The 19,337-nt window shown below is 36.4% G+C and overlaps 1 protein-coding gene across 1 annotated transcript in view; it reads right to left on the reverse strand.

Moving 5' to 3' along the window:
* The window catches only part of LVRN (laeverin), a 71,183-nt gene that overhangs the window by 20,233 nt on the left and 31,613 nt on the right, over positions 1-19,337 (reverse strand). Inside the window, exons 4-13 of the mRNA XM_023194251.2 lie at positions 18,419-18,545; positions 14,104-14,258; positions 12,527-12,640; positions 6,492-6,632; positions 5,902-5,967; positions 5,742-5,807; positions 5,161-5,333; positions 3,494-3,570; positions 3,028-3,167; positions 750-805 (exon numbers count right to left, since the gene is read on the reverse strand). Of these exons, the coding sequence (XP_023050019.1) occupies positions 750-805; positions 3,028-3,167; positions 3,494-3,570; positions 5,161-5,333; positions 5,742-5,807; positions 5,902-5,967; positions 6,492-6,632; positions 12,527-12,640; positions 14,104-14,258; positions 18,419-18,545 (1,115 nt within the window). The remainder of the gene's footprint in view (positions 1-749; positions 806-3,027; positions 3,168-3,493; positions 3,571-5,160; positions 5,334-5,741; positions 5,808-5,901; positions 5,968-6,491; positions 6,633-12,526; positions 12,641-14,103; positions 14,259-18,418; positions 18,546-19,337) is intronic.

Below are 19,337 nucleotides of genomic sequence, written 5' to 3' on the forward strand. Positions count from 1 at the left end.
GTCACCAAAACCCAAGAGGGAATGAGTTATCAAAGGAAAGATAGAAGAAAGTAATATAACCATGATTGGTCCTAAGAAGCTCACAGCAGTAGAAGAGGAGTCAGATATACAAGGAGAACCAGGTTTGCATATCAGAGTCTAAGGAAGCCAAAATGACATTTTCAGGAGGATGTAGTCAATAATAGTAAAGTCATGGTGATCTTAGAGAGAGAGGAATTTCAGCAAAGTATTAGACAAGGAAATGTACTGCAAGTCACAGAGGGAAAAAGGAGTAAAGAAGGATAAAATAAGTAGACATTTACTCAAGCAATATGTCTGGCTAAAGAAAGAAAAAATACTAGATAATTTACTACATATATTCCTTAATTTTATTGACTGAAAATTTAAATTCTGAATGTTTATTAATTTACCTGGTTATAAACACTTAACAGCATATCTTACACTGAGTAAATCTAATATAAATAAAATAAATAATTGTGCAATATATTAAAATACAGGCGAGATTGCATTAAAATTGTAGCCATCACCCTTGGATAACAGAAATCACTGCCAAATCTCAATGGGTAGTCTTTTTATTTCCAGCAACTCATTATATTATAAAACTCCATTGCAGCTACAGAATTGCATCCTATTCTGAATCAGTTATGGCCTATATATACTAAATAATCAAATTCATAGTGATGAAGCTATTATTTTTATAAAGGTCTCGAGGTATATTCTAAAACCATGAGAGAAGAAAATATACTCACTTAGACAAGGAAAAGGCATCATCAATCAACTGCAGCCTGTGAATAACAGGAAGAGCCTGCAGAAGTAGACCCAAATACGTCCAGAAGATGAGAACATTTTCCAGTAAAGTTTTCAAAATAACAACAATTTAAAGATTACTGCTGCCTATAAAACATCTTCATGTGAATTATCTCATCTGCAGAGAACCAATAATTACTGACGATAGTCCCCGTAATTTATTTATCATACATCTGTTTTTTAAATAAATGAACCCTCTGGACATCAATCATAAGGTTTAAATACGGCAGAGAGTTTTGCCAAAATACTCCGGAAACATATCATGTTAAAAAATAAAATAGGCAACCAAATTTAAAAGGCCTCTCCCAAACAAGTATACATTAAATTGTATTTCAACATCCAAATTATTTTCAGGGATGTTTTTGGCATAGAAGCCCTTAAATAAGTATTATTTAGTGCTCTTTTGGTAACATTGAGGTACCATATTTTTTCATATGGTATTTATCTTAAGATTTTACTAATGCGACAGAACGCCACCAACAGTTCCCTTTATATCCGTGGAACGGCAGGGGCCAATTGCCAGTGTCATTCTTTAGGCTCCTATTTGAATTCCCTGGCATTGCCAGGCCACAAGACTCTGCTGTCAGCTCAGTCCCTAAGGGGGCCCAAGATCTCCTACATCATACCTTCAGCACCTCTCAGCACTGTGATCTATTTGGTTCAAAAACTTTATCTTCACAGCATTTCTTTAAGGGTCTGAGAAAGTCAAGTTTAATTCTTCAGCTGGTAGAGTCTAATTTCTTTTCTGGTAGTACTAACATGTTTTCTAGATTAATATTAATCATAAAGATTCTCTTTTATTTGCTCACCAATTATGCTGTAGAAATAATTTGCCTCTGTTTTTCAATAAGTAAATCTACAATGGTTTCAATAAATCATTACTATAATGGTGTAACCTCGTGCTTTCATGGCTTAGAATGCCCTTCAAAATGTAATAGGAATTCAGACACTTTGAAAAGATTTGAAAAGAAAATATTATGTAAGTGGCCTTTATAGCTTTATTCAAAATCCCAATAATTTGTTTTAATTACAGAATATGTTATGAATCCCTGAATTGTGTCAGGCCTTTGTTAAACATAATACATATATTATCTTATTTAATCTTCACGATAACCCTTTAAGTTTGGTATATTATACTACACATATAAGAAATTGAGGTACAACCAGGATGCCTTCTCTAGCCTTTTAATGGTTGATCTTTCTGTTAGGAAGAGACTCCACCTCCATTCCCACCCCTCACCTCCAGGAATACTGAAGAGAGTTTTTGTTTGTTTGTTTTGGTTTGTTTTGTTTTTTCCCATATTCTTACAAAGGGGAGATTTGGCTCGAAGGTGCCATACATCTGGCAAACAGTGAACAAAACAGGAACATAAGTCTTCCTGACCCAGAACCGAAGCTCTAAACCAATATGCTAGAGAAACTGCTGTGTCTCAGAGAACCTTCAAACACAGAGACACTTAACACAGGGACATCTTTTAGTTCAACACTCCGGTTTCGTAAATGGAGTCTAAATGAACCACCCAAGGGCTCACAGCAAGTCACAGCAGAGCCAACAGTACTGGCTCCTAAGCCGGCGTCCAGCTCCACTCATGGAGATTTAGTTTAATCCAGTTAAAATCTGATTGATTAGAACTGGCCAACATTTTAGTGTTTATACAATGCATAATTACTTACAGTTATTTTATGATATAAAGTGATATTGGATATTGGATATCAGTATTACTATTACTGATGCTTTGTGTTAACTTCTCTCTTCTAAGGGAGAGTGGAAATATGTTTTTAGAAGTAAAATTAGTATTTTCTAGCATTTACTGAGTACCTATTATGGGTTTAGAAATTTTAAGTATACTTTCACCTACATCATCTCTAATCCTCATGATGAATAAAATATAATAATATTCTCATTTTAAAATGAAGAAATGGAACCAGGACATTTAAGTAATCTGCCGAAGATCACAAAACTAATGATTAATAGGAAAATGCACCCTGATTCTTACCTGGAAAGGTTGTTTTGGAAAAGCAAGATGCATGTTCAAAAACACAACACATTTAATCAAAATCTCCACTTGCTAAGAATAAGAAAAAAAAATCTTTTGTAAGCCTGGAGGTGAGGGGCAGGGATGAAGGTAGAATCTCTTCCCACCAGAATGTTCACCCTCTAAAACACTAGAGAAGGCATTATAAATTATATGTAATTAAAAGCATCAAAAATAACCTTACCTTAGGATCCTTTTCAAGTTGTTGATTTAGTTTCTTCCAACCTAATTTATCATAATTAACTCTGTAATATCCAGTCATATTCAAATTCAAAATCACCCAGTCATGGTCAGAATCTGAAACTTGCATTTCAGGGAATACTTCTATAAAGGAATATGGGAATAATTTGAAATGGTACATTTAAAAAATATTTTAATACCTATTTATACTACATACTCAATTCTAAACAATAAACCAATAAAACAAAAACTTAAAGGAATTCTAAAATATATATTGCTCTTACTAGGTCATTATGTATTTTTCACATATAATAGCTTTTGATTTGACACTTTTCTTTAGAACTCTATGTTCAACAAGAATATTTTAGTTTGAAATGAGATAGCTTTTCAAAAGCCAGATATTTCAGTATTTTATTCCCTGCCTTTATATGTGCACATATGTAAAGATGTTTTTAAAATGTGTTACTTACTGCTTCTTTGATCTAGCCAAACTAAAGATTGCGTAGTTCCATTTTTTATCCAAAGAATAGGGACAATCCATGTGTCACTTATTGGAAGAAAATAAAAAATTTAGTTACTTTTCGCACACAAAAACATACACTCTGAGCCACGATTAAAGAGACGATGAAACAGCACACAGAACTCAGGTTCTTTGGTCATTCTCTCTGGATATGCAGGCCTTTGCTCTTAGGATTACTCACCACTGTTTTTACAAGCTAGTTTTACTTTTGCTATTGTTTACTCCTCTCTCCTGTTATGTCTTATGGATTTACTTCCTTTTATAACTTAGGTAGCTACTAAAACTCTTATGTCTGAAACCTTCAAGGCCTGTGTATGTTAAATTATAGACACCTGGCTTCACTCAAGGGTAGTTCAAATGCTGCAAACAGACCCAAACCCATCCATGCCCAGAGAGGTGAAAAGTAGTTTAGAAGAAAAAGCTTGACAATCACTTCAAAACACTTTCAGCCTCAAGCATTCTCCCCATCTGAAAAGTATTCAACAGGAATCATCCATGACATTTATATTTACTGATGTCTGCATTCTTCCCACATTGCTGGATGTGACCTGGAGGAAGTAGCCAACCACAGGAAGCACATTCGTCGTCGGAAGAGACACTCTACTCAGAGTTTGGGCAATATTTCCAATCTTGTTAAGCTCTCAGAAACCTGGTGTCTTGAAGACTGTCAACTGTGGGTCTGTGTTTATCTGCGTAGCTAAGACACAAAGGTCTTCTCAAAAATCGCAGAGTAGTACAGGGAGAAGGAACTTTTGAGTGTCCCATTTCTCTCTCCCGAGGCTTTAAAGAAAGAGTAGAACTATCTGAAAAGTTTGGTGATGGTATTTGAAAATTAATTACTCATTTGTGCTGATACTGCAATGAAATGTGAAGATCAAAACTATCAAAAACTGTTGAAAATCAGCTAATAAGAAAGGGAAGAGAAGAAGACAGGGATATAGTCTAGGCTATTTTATACTCTTTTCACTTTTACACAATCTTTTGAGATACATGCTATTGCATGTATTTTATAGATAAGGCAACTGAAACTCACAGAGTTTAAATAATACGTAAGGTTTGAATTTTTGATAGGCCAATATCTGAACTCAGGTCTAACAATCTAAAGGCCATCATTCTAATGTTGTGGGTATGGCTACAAATACACAAACGCACGCATCCACACACATATGTGCACACCCCCGCACAGAACTATTCCTCAAGGAAATAGTTACCATTCAGTTTCATTTTTAAGGAAGAGAAGACTACTCTGCAATAAGACTTCCTTTCCTCTTTACTAACATATGGCAATCTATGGCTCTATCTTATTGTCTCCAACTTAGAATCCCAAGTAATTCATTACCTCTGTCTGAGGGACGAAGAGGAACACACAATACCCCACAGCTTGGGTTGCTGATGTAACCCTAAATCCCAGGGTAGGGGCACTGTGTCTTGAATCCCTAACTGCGAGTCTCTGGCCTTGTCCGGACACGAGGACTCTGCTTCACCCTAGTACACAGTCACATTGCAGAAGTGTGTATGCCCAGCGGCGGTAAAGCTTCTTCACCCACAGGCTGGATTCCACTGGGTCAGAGCTCAACCCCAAGGAAGGTGAAGACAAAGAAGAGCAAAGCTACCTACTTGCTGGTTAGAAGAGTCCGATTTTTAACCTTTTCAAGATAAAATGGCTCCTGTTTCATGATGCCAGTAGACACATTTAAAGTGATCACTGGAAAACCACTCTGGTGTGTCCAACTGTCCATTATTTTTTTTATTGTTGCTGGCAAAATAACTGTACTCTGGTCATCTATGGCCTGTTTTTAAAAATCATCACAAAAGCAGGTAAGGTTATCAGTGAAACATTTTGAAGTAGCAATCTCCAAAAAGAGGCTCGGTAGCTATTCTCTTCCTCACTTATGTAGTAGTCCTGCAGTGGGTGATCCTCTGGGGCAAGTTTGGAACTCTGTTTATATATGCATGGTTCTTTAATTAATTCATTCAGTAAATATGAACACATATTTATTGATCCAACACGTTCCATGCTCTGTTCTGGGCACTGGGAATATAGTGAAGACTAAAGACACTACCCATGACCTACGGGAGTTCTACAACAAGACAAAGTTGTTTTCCTGTGGGACTGCCATTCACCCATGGCCTCCCAGTCTTTTCCAGTATCATACAAAACAACTCAGCAAGAACGTGTCAGAAAGTAGGACAATTACCATTTGAAAATGCCTCCACAGATCATCTTGCTCAGCATTTGAGTAGGAAAACGTCTTCAAATATGACTGTAAAAAGAGAAAAGTTAAGGTTAAAATAAATAACATGCCAAAGCAACTTATGTTTACTGCCATCCAGGTAACAACTATTTTGCAAGCTCACCTTGAGTGCACTGACAAATAAATGCTCATTCAAGAAACCAGAAAGCATCCGGGCCATAGACGCTCCCTAGGAAAAAAGAAGCTCTCCGTTATCTGAACAAAATTCAATATCCCCATACTGACACATTCCATATTTATAATCAATATTCTGAGCTGTGCTCCTGATTGCATTTTGCGTTTTAGTTGAATGTTTGAATTATTTTGGAATGTGCTAATAAATTAGTACACTAATGAAGAGGTAAAAGGTAAGCAGATGTCCTACATGTAAAGAGTACAGAGTATATAACATTTCTAAAAATTGAGATATTTACAGAGCAATAATAAATTTCCACCAAGCAGAAGGGTTCACCTTAAAAGTAGCAAGTTGTTAAAGTCTATGGTTGGTGGATCCAAGCATTAATACGGGCTTGATGGATATTTGCAAGGTGAGAATTAATTTAATCATGTTTTCTGAAACCTATGTATTGAATTAAAATAAGGTTATTTTCATAAAAAGTTTTAAGTTGTATATTGGCATAGGACCCTTAGAATCCATTTTATGCAACTTTCTACAAGAGTATAAAACCAAAGGAAATTTCTAACTGCTTTTACCTTGCTGTAAGTAAATAAGTCATAGAGTTCCTCTATTTCACTTGTTTTGAAATGTTCCACCTTCAAGGCCACAGCTCTAGTCACCAGGGCGTGATCTTCTCTGAGGACATTATGTAAAATGTTGGAAAAAAAGACCTCATTCTATAAAGGAAAAGATTGAGCAACATTAAATCCTGAGGTGTCACAGAAAACCAAAATTCTATGGTCCTCAAATACTTTCAAAAACTGATATTGAAGAGGGAGAAAATTCAGTAATTGAGAAGTGTCTATGAATTGAAAGATGCCAAGTAAGTCAGGATTCCTTGAATAACAAAACGATAAGACACTTTCCTTCCCATTTGTATTCTTTTTCATTTCAGTTTTTAAAAAGTCAATTACAAAGTTAATATGGTTTCCAAAAGCCACCTGCATTTCCGACAGGGAGGTCCACGGCCATCCTGAAAGGGCCTTCCTTAAGGTGGTTTTAATTATGTAAAATTTCATCAGTAATTTTATCAATAACTCCTTAAAATTAATCAACCTCTCTTTCATGAATATTTACAAACTAAAAGCATGCCAGATCTACAAATTCACAAAGATGCTGACGTAATAAATGAAAATTGAAAATAAATCTGGATACTACAGTTTATGGCTCATGCATTAAGATAAGGCAATTTATTATATTTTAATGAGAACCACAGGACTCTTCAAAAGACTAGCTCTCTCTTAGACACATGATAAGGGCAATTTCTCCCTGAAGTAAAGCTAGAAGAAAAACCAGTTTATAGCCAGAGAGTCTTGTGATGACAGAGCTAGAGCAAAGACCAGTGGAGAAGTTATACTGACACACGTTCATAGCCTGGAGAACCAGGTGAACCCCTCATGATCCACAGGAACCCTCAAGTCCCTACTGACTATCTTTGGGATCAGCAAGTTGACTCTCTCAGCCTTCGACAGCGTCAGATTTTCAAAACCTGTTTCACTTCCATTTGCCAATGTTCTCATCAATCCCTTTCTATAAGCAGATTATTTTTAGGCTAGTAATATCATTGATTAGGCTATTATCAAACTCTGCTTTTCCAGAAATAAGAAAATCTATCATTTAGAGCAATACATCTCAAATTTTAACATGAATAAGGATCACCAGGGGATTTTGTCAAAATCATCTTCTGATTCAGTTGGTTTGGGTTGGAGCCTGTATTTTTAATAAACAACCCGATTATGCTGATGCTGCTAGTTTGAGAATCACACTGAGTAGCAAGGATTTGGAGGAGTCCTCAGTAAGCATGGATTTTATTAGTTTAACACTCAAGGCTTCTTGAGAGTGTCTCACTGTGACCTATAAGCACAATGTAGAAAATAGAAAAAATAAAATCACCCATCATATCGCACCCTCAGATCACCACCGTTAAAATGTTAGTGTAGTTCTTTTCCATCGTTTTTCCTATGTACTATTTATTCTCATAGTTGTAAAAACTTTTTATCTTGCTCATTTACTTATTATAGCATTTTACAGTTTTGCTACCTCATCTTTATAATTATCCCTTATAATGGCTGCTGCATTATAAAGAAAGCAGAAACATAAATTGAAAGAAAACAAACCAAAATGTAATAGTGATTATCTCTGTGTGATCAAATCAAGATGATTTTCTTCTTTTCAAAGTACAGCAGATAGAAATTTTGCAAAAGAAAAACCTTAAAATATATAAATACATAGCTGCATAATAACCCATCGGGTCAATGGCCCATAATTGATTCAATAATTTCCCTTTTATTAGCTAGGCATTTACGTTACTTTAAGCTTTTTGCTGTTTTAACCAGTTTTAATGAACATTTTTGCACATACTGCTTCTCTACATTTTGTGGGTCTCCCCTAACCCCATAGAACAGAATGTCTTTCTTTCTTCTGCCTGCCTGGCATAAGGTTTTATGTAATCTTCTTGATATCACTATAACCATAAAGGTAATTAATGACTGAGACAAACACCTCTTCCTCAGCACCCTCGAGGTCTTTCTACTCTGGGCCTCCCATAAAATGATGCTGTCCGTAGCCTGTTTCCGTTCTATTGGAGGGAAACATTATATAAAACATGATGTCAGCTTTAAAAAAAAACAAAAAACCAAAAACTAGCTACTGCATATAGTGATTAGATAATGTGAATCTGTATATTCACCATTAATTTGTCCCACAAGCTGCAATATGTCAGAGAAGGCCTATTCAAGTTTCTTTCTTGTTTTTTTTTGGAGACAGTCTCACTCTGTTGCCCAGGCTGGAGTGCACTGGTGTGGTCATAGCTCGTCGCAACTTCAATTTCCTAGGCTCCAGCAATCATCTCACCGCAGCCTCCTGAGAAGCTGGGACTACAAGGGTGCACCACCATGCCCAGCTAACTAAAAAAAATTTAGTAGAAATGAGATTTCACTATGTTGCCCAGGCTGGTCTTAAACTCCTGAGCTTAAGAGATTCTCCCACCTTGGCCTCCCAAAGTGTTGGAATTACAGGTGTGAGCCACCACACACAGCATAGAATCTACTCTTATCCTTAGAAATATAACACTATTTATTGTAATACATTTGTACAGGATATCATGAGGATTAAAAACACAGAATCTGGAGTTAAAGTGCCTGTGTATGAATCCTTCCTCAGTCCTTTAGGAGTTAGGTGACTCATCAAAGACCACCAACTTTATCTCTCTGAAACTCAGTTGCCATCTGAAAATGGGTAAAACAACAATGTCCTCAAAGGATTATTATGAGGACTAAATTAATTTTCATAATGTTGCAAGCACAACAGATAGCAAATAGGACATGCTCCATAAGGGTTAACCACTGCGGTGATTACTTACCATTATTTTTATTATTATCCTTCAGAATTGTTCTGAGCATTGAATGAGATAATATAAATAATTCTATTTAAGTACATAAAACTAGTACCTAGTTAGTGGTAGTTGTCTCAACAGTACCTAGCAGATGCCATTATCATCTGTTGAATGACTGCATGAAACCCATTTTACAAATGAGGAACTAAAGCTCAGAGGTGTTCATCTGCCTGCCTCAGCTTACCATCATAGTAAAGACAGAGTAACATCTGATGGCTGCAGTGCCCATATGTACCTTTTCCCTTCACCAAGTCTGCTGCTTTCTTAGATCAGGCAGCAGGAAGGTGGAGGAAAGTCAGTGAGTGGCAATGTCCGGGCTAGAGCTTCAGAGTTCCAGAAAGCCTTCGTCCTTAATGTTCTGACCCCTTGAGGATAATCCATTCATATCAGCTGAAACTAGACCTCGAAATAGAAAAAAATTGAAAATCTGTTTCTGTCTATGATTCTGTTACTCAATTTCAATCACATTATTAGATTAAAAGGAGGTTAAAGTTCTTGATCTCCAAAAATCTTTGAAAGGAAAGCTAAGCTTTTTAAAAACAAAGAACGTGGCAATGTCCTCAATCACCAGGATCTGACGCTTTCACTCAGCTCCACAAGCAACTAAGAGATATAGAAAAGAGTGACTAACAAACTAATGATAAAAAGAAATAATTAAAAGGTACAAAAAGAGACTAACGTTGTAATCTTAGCTTCAAAAATACCAGGAAGATGTTTTTGGCAAGTTTTGCGAGATACTGATAATATCTTAACCATTTTAGTTGTCATAAGAGGTAAGTGAAATTGATGTTCATGATGTATTCTATCTACTTAAGAAAATAAAGTAAATTTCATTGTCTTACAGGAATTAAACTTTTTCCTTTATTAACTCTATCCACAGAGTTAACTTAGGACATATCCAACTGCTTTTAAAAGAAGTTAGAGATGGCACTAAAGATGAGTGAATAAAAGTTGTGAGAGAGAGATACAAATGATTTTGTAGGCATAGAGTCAGTGGAAAGGATTGTTGGAGACAGCTAAGACAATAAACACATACTATATGTAGATAAAGTATATATATATATATATGAAAAGAATTGTATATTGAAGACACACACACACACCATTAGCTTCTTGAGGATAAGAACAATCCAGTGTGTTTTTGTCATAGAGCACGGTGGTTAAAAGCATGGGCTTCGCAGTTGGCGTAAATGTCAGTTCTGACATTTAATAACTATGAGACCTTGAGCAACTTACTTAATGCTTCTATACCTCAGTTTCCTCATGTGTAAAATAGAAATAACAACAGCACTCATACAGTTGGTTTGAGGACCGAATAAGATGATGTATGTATAGTGCTCACACTGCCTGGCACTTAAGTTCTAAGTACTCACTGAATGGTAAATACAGTATTATTGTTGTTATCGTCATGCTGGTCATCAGACTAGACCCAGACAGCTGGTTATAAAATCAGGCCTGTTCCAATGGGGCAAATGACCTTGGGCAAGTCATTTAACCTTTCAGTACTTCAGTCTCCTGATCTATATATAATGACATCCAAACTTTCCTTCAGGACAAGTAGGGCCTGTGCATAGTTCATGGGGAGGAAGAGAGAGGCGCTGCGGAGTGACTGGGCTGGGGGACTCTTATAGGATGTCTGTAAAGGGCGGGGAGGTGGCATGGAACTCGGGTGTTAAAAGCCTGCACTACATCAGTGCTTGCCAGATGCTGTGATTTCACAAACAATTAAAAAGAGATTTTTTAAAAGGTTTCTGTGGCACTAAGATAGGCGTGTCAACCTTTTTTTCCTGCCAAACTATCAACCAAAGCAAGTACCATCTACCTACCGTCCATTATCAAGTTTCATAAAAGAAGGAAAGCTTACTTCCAAAATAATAGAAAGAATATAATCTTAGAATTTCCTTCAGAATGAATAGATTTAGCCTGTAAAGAAGATCCAGCAAGTGGAGATAGCATTAAATAATTAATAAACCCTTTGAATGAGTGAAGGCAGGAAGGAGAAAAGAGGTCAATAATCCAGCCTTGGAACAACAGGAGCTGAGATGAGACGGGGACCAGCAAAGAGAGGCAGGAAGGAGCAATCCTGAGGACCAGAGAGGTTACAGGAGACAGAAGAGAGGACGGGAAGAAGATGCAAACCAAGAAAGGACCTCTGGTTTATAAAAGAGGTGAGGTTTATACCAAAAGATAACATTAAGTCTAAACATTCAGATAGCTAAATCAAATCGATTTGGTTTTATCATGGCATTCTAAAAGCACTACATAATTACTCTAAATAAATTAAATATCAGAAGTAAAACCTACAGTTGAAAGAATTAGAGTTGCACATGGATGTATTTAGTTTTCAATATTACTATTTACTCAAATTAGCAAAACAATATCAGCAATAATACTAAATATGAAGTATCATATTACTTATCATAAAAGCCATACACTACTGTTACAGTTGCTTTAAAATACAGTCTAGGTTGGGCACGGTAGCTCACGCCTGTAATCCCAGTAGTTGGGAGGCCGAGGCTGGTGGACCTTTGAGTCTAGGAGTTTGAGACCAGTCTGGGCAACATGGCGAAACCCCATCTCTACAAAAAATACAAAAATTATCTGGGCATCGTGGCACACGCCTGTAGTTCCAGCTATTCGGAAGGCTGATGTGGGAGAACTGCGTGAGCCCAGGAGGTCGAGACTGCAGTGAGTCAAGATTGCGCCACCACACTCCCGCTTCGGTGACAGAGCAAGACCCTTTCTCCAGCCTGGGTGACAGAGCAAGACCTAGACTATATATATATATAGTCTATATAGTAGGAATAAGAAATACATGTAGTAGGGATAAGTGAAAATAATCTTAGGCAGTCATTTAAAATCTTTTTAAAAAAGATCTAATGATTTGTAGAAATGCTCAGGATTATGAAGTAGAAATATGACTAGGTAGAAATATGAAGTAGAATATGAAGTAAAAAAAGCAATATAAAATTTTATGTAATTCCCACTTTCAAAAACATGTACAATAGATAAAAAGCCTGGAATTTAAAAAAATATATCAAAACAATAACACAAATTATTATAGGTAATTTATTATTTCTTATATTTTCCTGTATTTTATACATTTTCAAGAATTAATATGCATTACTTCTATAATTAGGAGAAAAAATGTTAAATAAACTTAATAAACATACTTACTCTTGGGAGTTTAGGATTAAAGTAGTTAATTACTTCAAACTCAAAATAAGATGCAAAACCTTCCTTGAGCCAGATGTTGTTCCACCAATTCATGGTAACCAAGTTTCCAAACCACTTTTGGAAATGAGAAGAAAAAAGAGCTTTCTTAAATTTACTTTTTAAGTTATATTCATTGTAATTGCATGTTAAGTAAATGTAAGGTCGAAAGACATAATTAAAATTTATTTGCCATCAATAACAAAACTTGAAGACTGGACAGCCAAAAAACAAGTTGTTGTTTTCACATAAGGAGATATTAGTCATGCATTTCTCAGAAATATTTCATGTTCAGTGATTAAAAGCAATTTTTGTTTTAAAACTGCGATGTTTAAACATAAGGTCAGTTAGAACAGCATTTCTTCAACTGTCCACTTGGCCCAAAAGTTGTTTTTAGTTCCTTAAAACAGAAGCCCTAAATGCTGACTTGTCACCTACTAATTCTAGTACCTTATACTCTAAATAGGCTACAACTGGATTTTACTTTAAGCAGTTGTTTATATTTTAAGAACATAATTTGATCTGTGCCATGTACAAATCACTCAAGTAATCATATGTTCTGCAATATGGTTCAGATGTCATTATTTTCTGTTTGAACTGAACAGAAAAAAAAAAACAGTGTCAAATGGATGATGAACAGGATTAGGAAAGAAAAACAATGATTTCCAAACTAACAAACCCAAGGCCTGGTATTTAACCAAATTCTTATAACAGCTATAATTACTAATAGCCTGTATTGCAAAACAATGTGTCACTTAGGCTATCATAAAAAATGACACTTTGGGTGACTTAATAAAACTTGTGAATGTGTGTGTTTTACTGTGCATCAGGGTATCAGTCAATCCTAGTAAACTGCTCTTTTCCAAAACTTCTTATGGAGCCACATTACTAAGACATCGTTGAGATTATTTCTTTCTTAACAGATTTGTATTAATGGAGCAGACACTGAAACGCAGATATGAAAATCTTCATCAAATTAAACAGCTAAACTTCTAAAATCCCAATGCAAAAGCAAATAGATCTGATTAAATGGATTGTCGTTTACACAACCACTGGGAATGCAGCTCAAGGGTTAATTATTGCTCCCTGCTAATGTATTACCTGCATCCATTTAATCTCTCTCCAACAACAGCAACAACAACCAGAAATGTATAACAATCTGCTGATGAAATGTGCATAGCTTTCCGTGATCCTTTTGAATAGCCCTTAGTTTAGGTGAAATGAAAATAAAATATTCCTGTGTCTGCATGGCTTACTTTTCCTGAAGAGGACTTTGTGGAGCAAAGTTAATTGCTGGATGTAAATACCCAGCCCTCAACCGAACTGTACAGTCTCCTTCCTATGATCTGTCACCAGTAGTTCAAATCTACCCTGAATCTGAGTTTTCCCTATTTTTACGCACTGTCATACTTTGCGATGTTTTTCTTTTTAAAATATGGTATTTTAAAAGATGGCAGGGTCTTATTGGGGTTTTCATGCTATTTTGGTAGCGCACCTGGAAAATAACTTCACGTGAAATAAAAGAACATTTTACCACATGCCTGGTGTCCAATCTCGTGGGAGACAATGTAGGAGATCAGAATCTTTTTTTCTGTCAGTTGATCTTTTGGTTCCAACAACAATACTGATTCATCAAATATCATTAGTCCCCAGTTTTCCATTGCATGGCTGTCAAAACTAGGCAAGGCAATTATATCTAAGTGGATTTAAATGGAGGAGAATATAAAATAATATTTTCCAAAAAATGGGATTTTTTAAATATCTCAAAATGAAATCATAAAATTGCCAAAAAATACAAGAGAATATTTATAACCTGAAGGCAGAGAAAGCTTTTTAAAGACTAATACCAAAGACAAAAGCCAGCAAATAAATTATTTTGACTATGTTAAAATAAAATATTCTTGATAAAGGACTTGTATTCAAATATACAAAGAATGCTTATAACTCAGCAGTAAGGAAACAAACAACCCAACTACAAAATGGGCAAAAGATCTGAACATACACCTCACTAAAGAAGATATATAAATGGCAAATACACATATGAAAAGATGCTCAACATCAATTGTCACTAGAGAGTATTAAATTAAAACAATGAGATACTACCACACACCTACTAGAATGGCTAAAATCCAAAACACTGGCAACATCAAATGCAGATGAGGATGTGGAGCAACAGGGACTCTCATTCATTGCTTGTGGAGATGCAAAATGGTACAGTCACTATAGGTTGACTATAAGATCTGACAATTACATTCCTTGGAATTAACCCAAATGACCTGAAATCTTATGCCCACCCAAAAACCTGCACACAAATGTTTATAGAAGCTTTATTCATAATTGCTAAAAGTTGGAAGCAACCAAGATGCCCTTAAATAGGCTAATAGATAAACAAACTGCAGGACATCAATATAACAGAGTATTATTCAGTGATGAGAAATGATGGATCATGCTAGGAAAAGATATGGGAAATTTTAAGTGCATATTGCTAAGTGAAAGAAGCTGCTCTGAGAAAGCTACATACTATGCAATTCCAACTATATGACATTCTGGAATAGGCAAAACTATAAAGATAATAAAAAGATCGGTGGTTGTCAGGGATTCGGGGGAAGCAGGGGAAGATAAATCGATGGAGCACAGGAGATTTTTATGGCAGTGAAACTATTCTGTATGATACTGCAATTGTTGATACTGGTCATTCTACACTTGCCAAAACCCATACTGCTATACAATGCAAAAATTGAACCGTGAGATAAACTAGGGAGGTTAGTTAATAATAATGTTTCAATATCGTAGCAAGTGTACCATACTAATGCAAGATGTTGACAACAGGAGAAAGGAGGCAGATGGAAGGAAAGAAAGAATATATGGGAACTCTCTATTTTTTACACAATCTTCCTGTAAACCTAAAACTGCTCTAAAAATAGTCTATTTATATTAAATACTTTAGCCAGGCATGGTGGCTCATGCACATAATCTCAGCACTTTGGGAGGGCTAGGCAGGTGGATCACTTGAGATCAGGAGTTCAAGACCAGCCTGGCCAACATGGTGAAACCCTGTCTCTACTAAAAATAGAAAAATTAGCTGGGCGTGGTGGTGCGCACCTGTAATCCCAGCTACTGGGGAGGCCGAGGCAGGAGAATCACTTGAACTTGGGGGACGGAGGTGTCAGTGAGGGGAGATTGCGCCACTGCACTCCAGGCTGGGTGATAGAGTCAGGTGCCGTCTCAAAAAATGAATAAATAAAAATAAATATTTTAGTTCACCAAAATACACTATAAACAAATTCGAAAGGCAAAGAATAATATAGGGAAAAATATTTAAAGCATATACCACAAGCAGTTAGACAACTTTTTAATATTTAAAGAACTCTGAGAAAACAGAGAAAAAAACAAACATGAACAATACACCAAAGAAATACTTCAAACAGCCAAAAATCTTATTTAAAATGGTCATGATTAATCATCAAAAATCAAAAATTAAAATGATTTATCTTTAAAATACATAGGAGTCTAATAATTAATATGTGTAGGCATAGGAAATTTGGCACGTAGCCTACAGGTAAAGTGTCAACTGGCACAATAATAACCCAAACACCTAGCTCTATCAGTCACTATAATATTTTGATATTCAGTCCAACTTTTGACTTGAGAGTGAATTAAAATGATAGCAACATGAGAAAAAATACTGTTCTATATAAGGGATATATGAACACAGTTCATATAATCTTAGATTCTAAAGTTTAGAATTCATTGAGCAAGCTACAAGAAAATAAGCTAAAAGAACAACACAGAAGAAATAAACCAAATTGTTTTTCACTCAACTCCCTGACGGTAAGGATATGGCATATGCAGGAAATGCTGGTAGGGGAGGCATTTGTTTTGTTTTGTTTGTGACTCAGCAAAGAGTTAAAGCAATTAAGAAACATTAGTTATCTTTCTCCTAAAAACCCAGTAATAGAGGAACTCTTTATTTTAATCACCTATCAATAAAAATAAGGTTTTGATTGAGTGCCTCCTATGAGCGCTCATAGGGTAACATCAGTTGAGATGCTATGAAGGTTACAAAGAAAGTATCAAATGTATCCCTGATGTCCAGGAATTAATAATCTGGTCAGAATTTAAGTGGAATTACTGAACTAATCACATATATTTATTTCCTCCATCCCCCAAAAAGTTTGCTGTTGACCACCTGACTGCCATAGGTTCTAGAGGCACAAAGAAAAAGACCCTTCAGATCCTAACTCCAAGATCCAATGAGGGAGATAATTAAAATACAATTGGTCAAGAGTTCAAATAGAGGAATACGCAGGATGCTGTGGAAGTGTGAGAAAAGAAGTCAGGGAAGGCTTCCTGGATGAGGAGGCACTGAGTTGAGAAACAGAAGTGAATTAAGCAGTGGATAGAAGGCATTTCAGGATGTGCAAACTGCATGTGTAAGAGCCTGGTGGAGACAAGAGGAAGGTGAATGCATAGGAGTGAGCAGAGACACAGCTAGAGCATCCTTCCCACTCAGGAACTGCCAAAAGCCCTGAGAGGTTGGTAAGAGAAGCACCTTTAGAAAGACATGGTACTGACTTCGGACTTAACCCTCAGGGCAATGGGAGGTCACACAGAGGTTTTAAAGAGAACAGTAACATGATCAGATTTTCTCTGGAAAGATCCTTCTGGTTTCATATGAAGGACGGCTTGGAGGGCATGTGGAGAAGCTATGAGAGTACAGCTGTGGTGGAGATGATGATGAAAACTAGGGAAAACCAGGGGGACAGTAAGAAGTGAGTGGATGGATGGATGGATGTAGGGGATGATAAGGTGACTAATTAGATGGAGGGTGTGCTTCAAGGGAACAGGGTGTCGAGGATGACTCTGGACTTCTCGTCTAAATAAATACAAATAGAACTTTTCTTGCCAAGACAAGGGGCATCTTGGGAGCCTCAAGCCCCAGAAATGCCAGGAGCTTAGTCTCCATGCCTGAGCTCCTGCTGCCTCCAAATCCCTGAATGATAGGTGTTACCTCCAGGATTTCTGTATGGGCCGAGGGTGGTTTCCATCCCTTCATTCCCCATTCCTCCTTAGCCAGAATGCTCAAGCTGCAGAGATCCTGACTTCCTGGGGTTCAGAAGGCTCAAGCTCCCAAATATTTACTCCCCACCTTCTTCCACTATCTGCCAGTATAGGCAGAGCATACTTTTTCCAAGTCTTCAACTAACGTGTCAGAAGAACAAAATACATTTACATGATACTTTCAATTTAGAGAGAAAAAATATTGAGCAACTTTCTGAGCTGACTCATACAATTTTAAGGACATACCACACAGATCTATGAAAGGTTAAATATTTACGTATTTCCTTAAGGATCATATTATATTCACATATCATTCCAATTTTATACAATGAAAATTCACAGTTGGGACCACTAAGTCCTAATTCAGTGATTCACAGCTAATGGATATTTTAAAAAGTACAACTTAGTAAAGGGAACTGAAGTAACTTCTGAAAGCCCACTAGCTAAAGTGATCCAGACACAGCATTGCAAACTTGCAGTATGACAGAAAAGGCCTGAACACGAAAGAGAAAGCAGGGTCTAGAGGATGGGAGGCTTCCATTGAGTAGCCAGGAGAGACCTAACAAGTCTGAGAGCTCTTTAGCAGCTGCTGAGCACGTGGCTCTGTACAGAGAAAGAACCGGTGGGCCTCTGTGTGTTTCAGAAGGTGTAAGACATAGGTCATGAGGCTAACTCCAAAACAGCAGCTAAATGGTGACGGTGGATCCTTATGGGTTTGTCTGTGTATCTTGAGGCCTCAACCAAGGGCCCAAATAACAGGAAACCAAATGCACTGAAAGGAAAAGATTACCTCACCTGCTTTTGGAAGAGAGTAACTGATATTAAACAAATCCTCCAGAAAAGAGAAGGTGGGACCTGTGATGTTCAAAGCAAAGTCTGCACTTCCATTTGCAATGGCATCTTTCCGGGCCCAGATACGTATCTAAATCAAAACAGTTAAACAGTGATTAGGAAAACCAGTAGTGATTTTGTAAAGAAGCAGTCTGCTTGCTCCAATTCCCTGCTGCTGAGTCAAAGTCTTACCTTTTCAGAAGAAGCTACATAATAAAATGCTTGCATGCCTACATGTCCTGAGAAAACCCCTGAAGGCTGTTCACTAAGTTATGAACAGTGATTCCCCCGAAAGTGTATGAAAGTGTATTTCATAAAACAACCCTTGGAATGGGTCGTACCACCATCTATTCCTGCAGTAAGTGTAGATTCTATAGGCATTTTGTACACTTTAGGGCCTTGCTTCCCATTTTAGGATATATTACTAATGATCTAAAACAGAATTGCACTGTGAGTGGAAGTTATATAGTATGGTACATATTAAGCATTTTTAAATCATGCAAATTTAAATTGGTTTGGCAGTTAGAACATTAATAGTCCTACTTTACTTTCAAAATTTGAAATAAGGTTAATTCTCCTAATTTAAAAAAGTTCATCAAATGTCTCATAATTTTAAAGTTGTCGAAGCAAGTAAATTAAAATTCTCTTGTTATTCTGTTGCAAAATGACACTTCCACTTTAGCAAGGAAAAGGAAATCTCTGCCATGTTTTGTCCGTTTTGTGTGACCACACTATTGTTTGGGTAATTGGAGCTTATTTGTGTGATTTTGGTGAGTAATATCCTATTGTTTTAACATTAATTTTTACTGTAAATTGAAAGTATTGTAAACTCTACAAAAACAAAAGGTAAGCATTTTTTTTTTTTTTTTTTTTTTTTTTTTTT

This window comes from Piliocolobus tephrosceles, chromosome 4 (genome assembly GCF_002776525.5).
Source record: "Piliocolobus tephrosceles isolate RC106 chromosome 4, ASM277652v3, whole genome shotgun sequence".
In the NCBI taxonomy this organism is placed as follows: Eukaryota; Metazoa; Chordata; class Mammalia; order Primates; family Cercopithecidae; genus Piliocolobus; species Piliocolobus tephrosceles.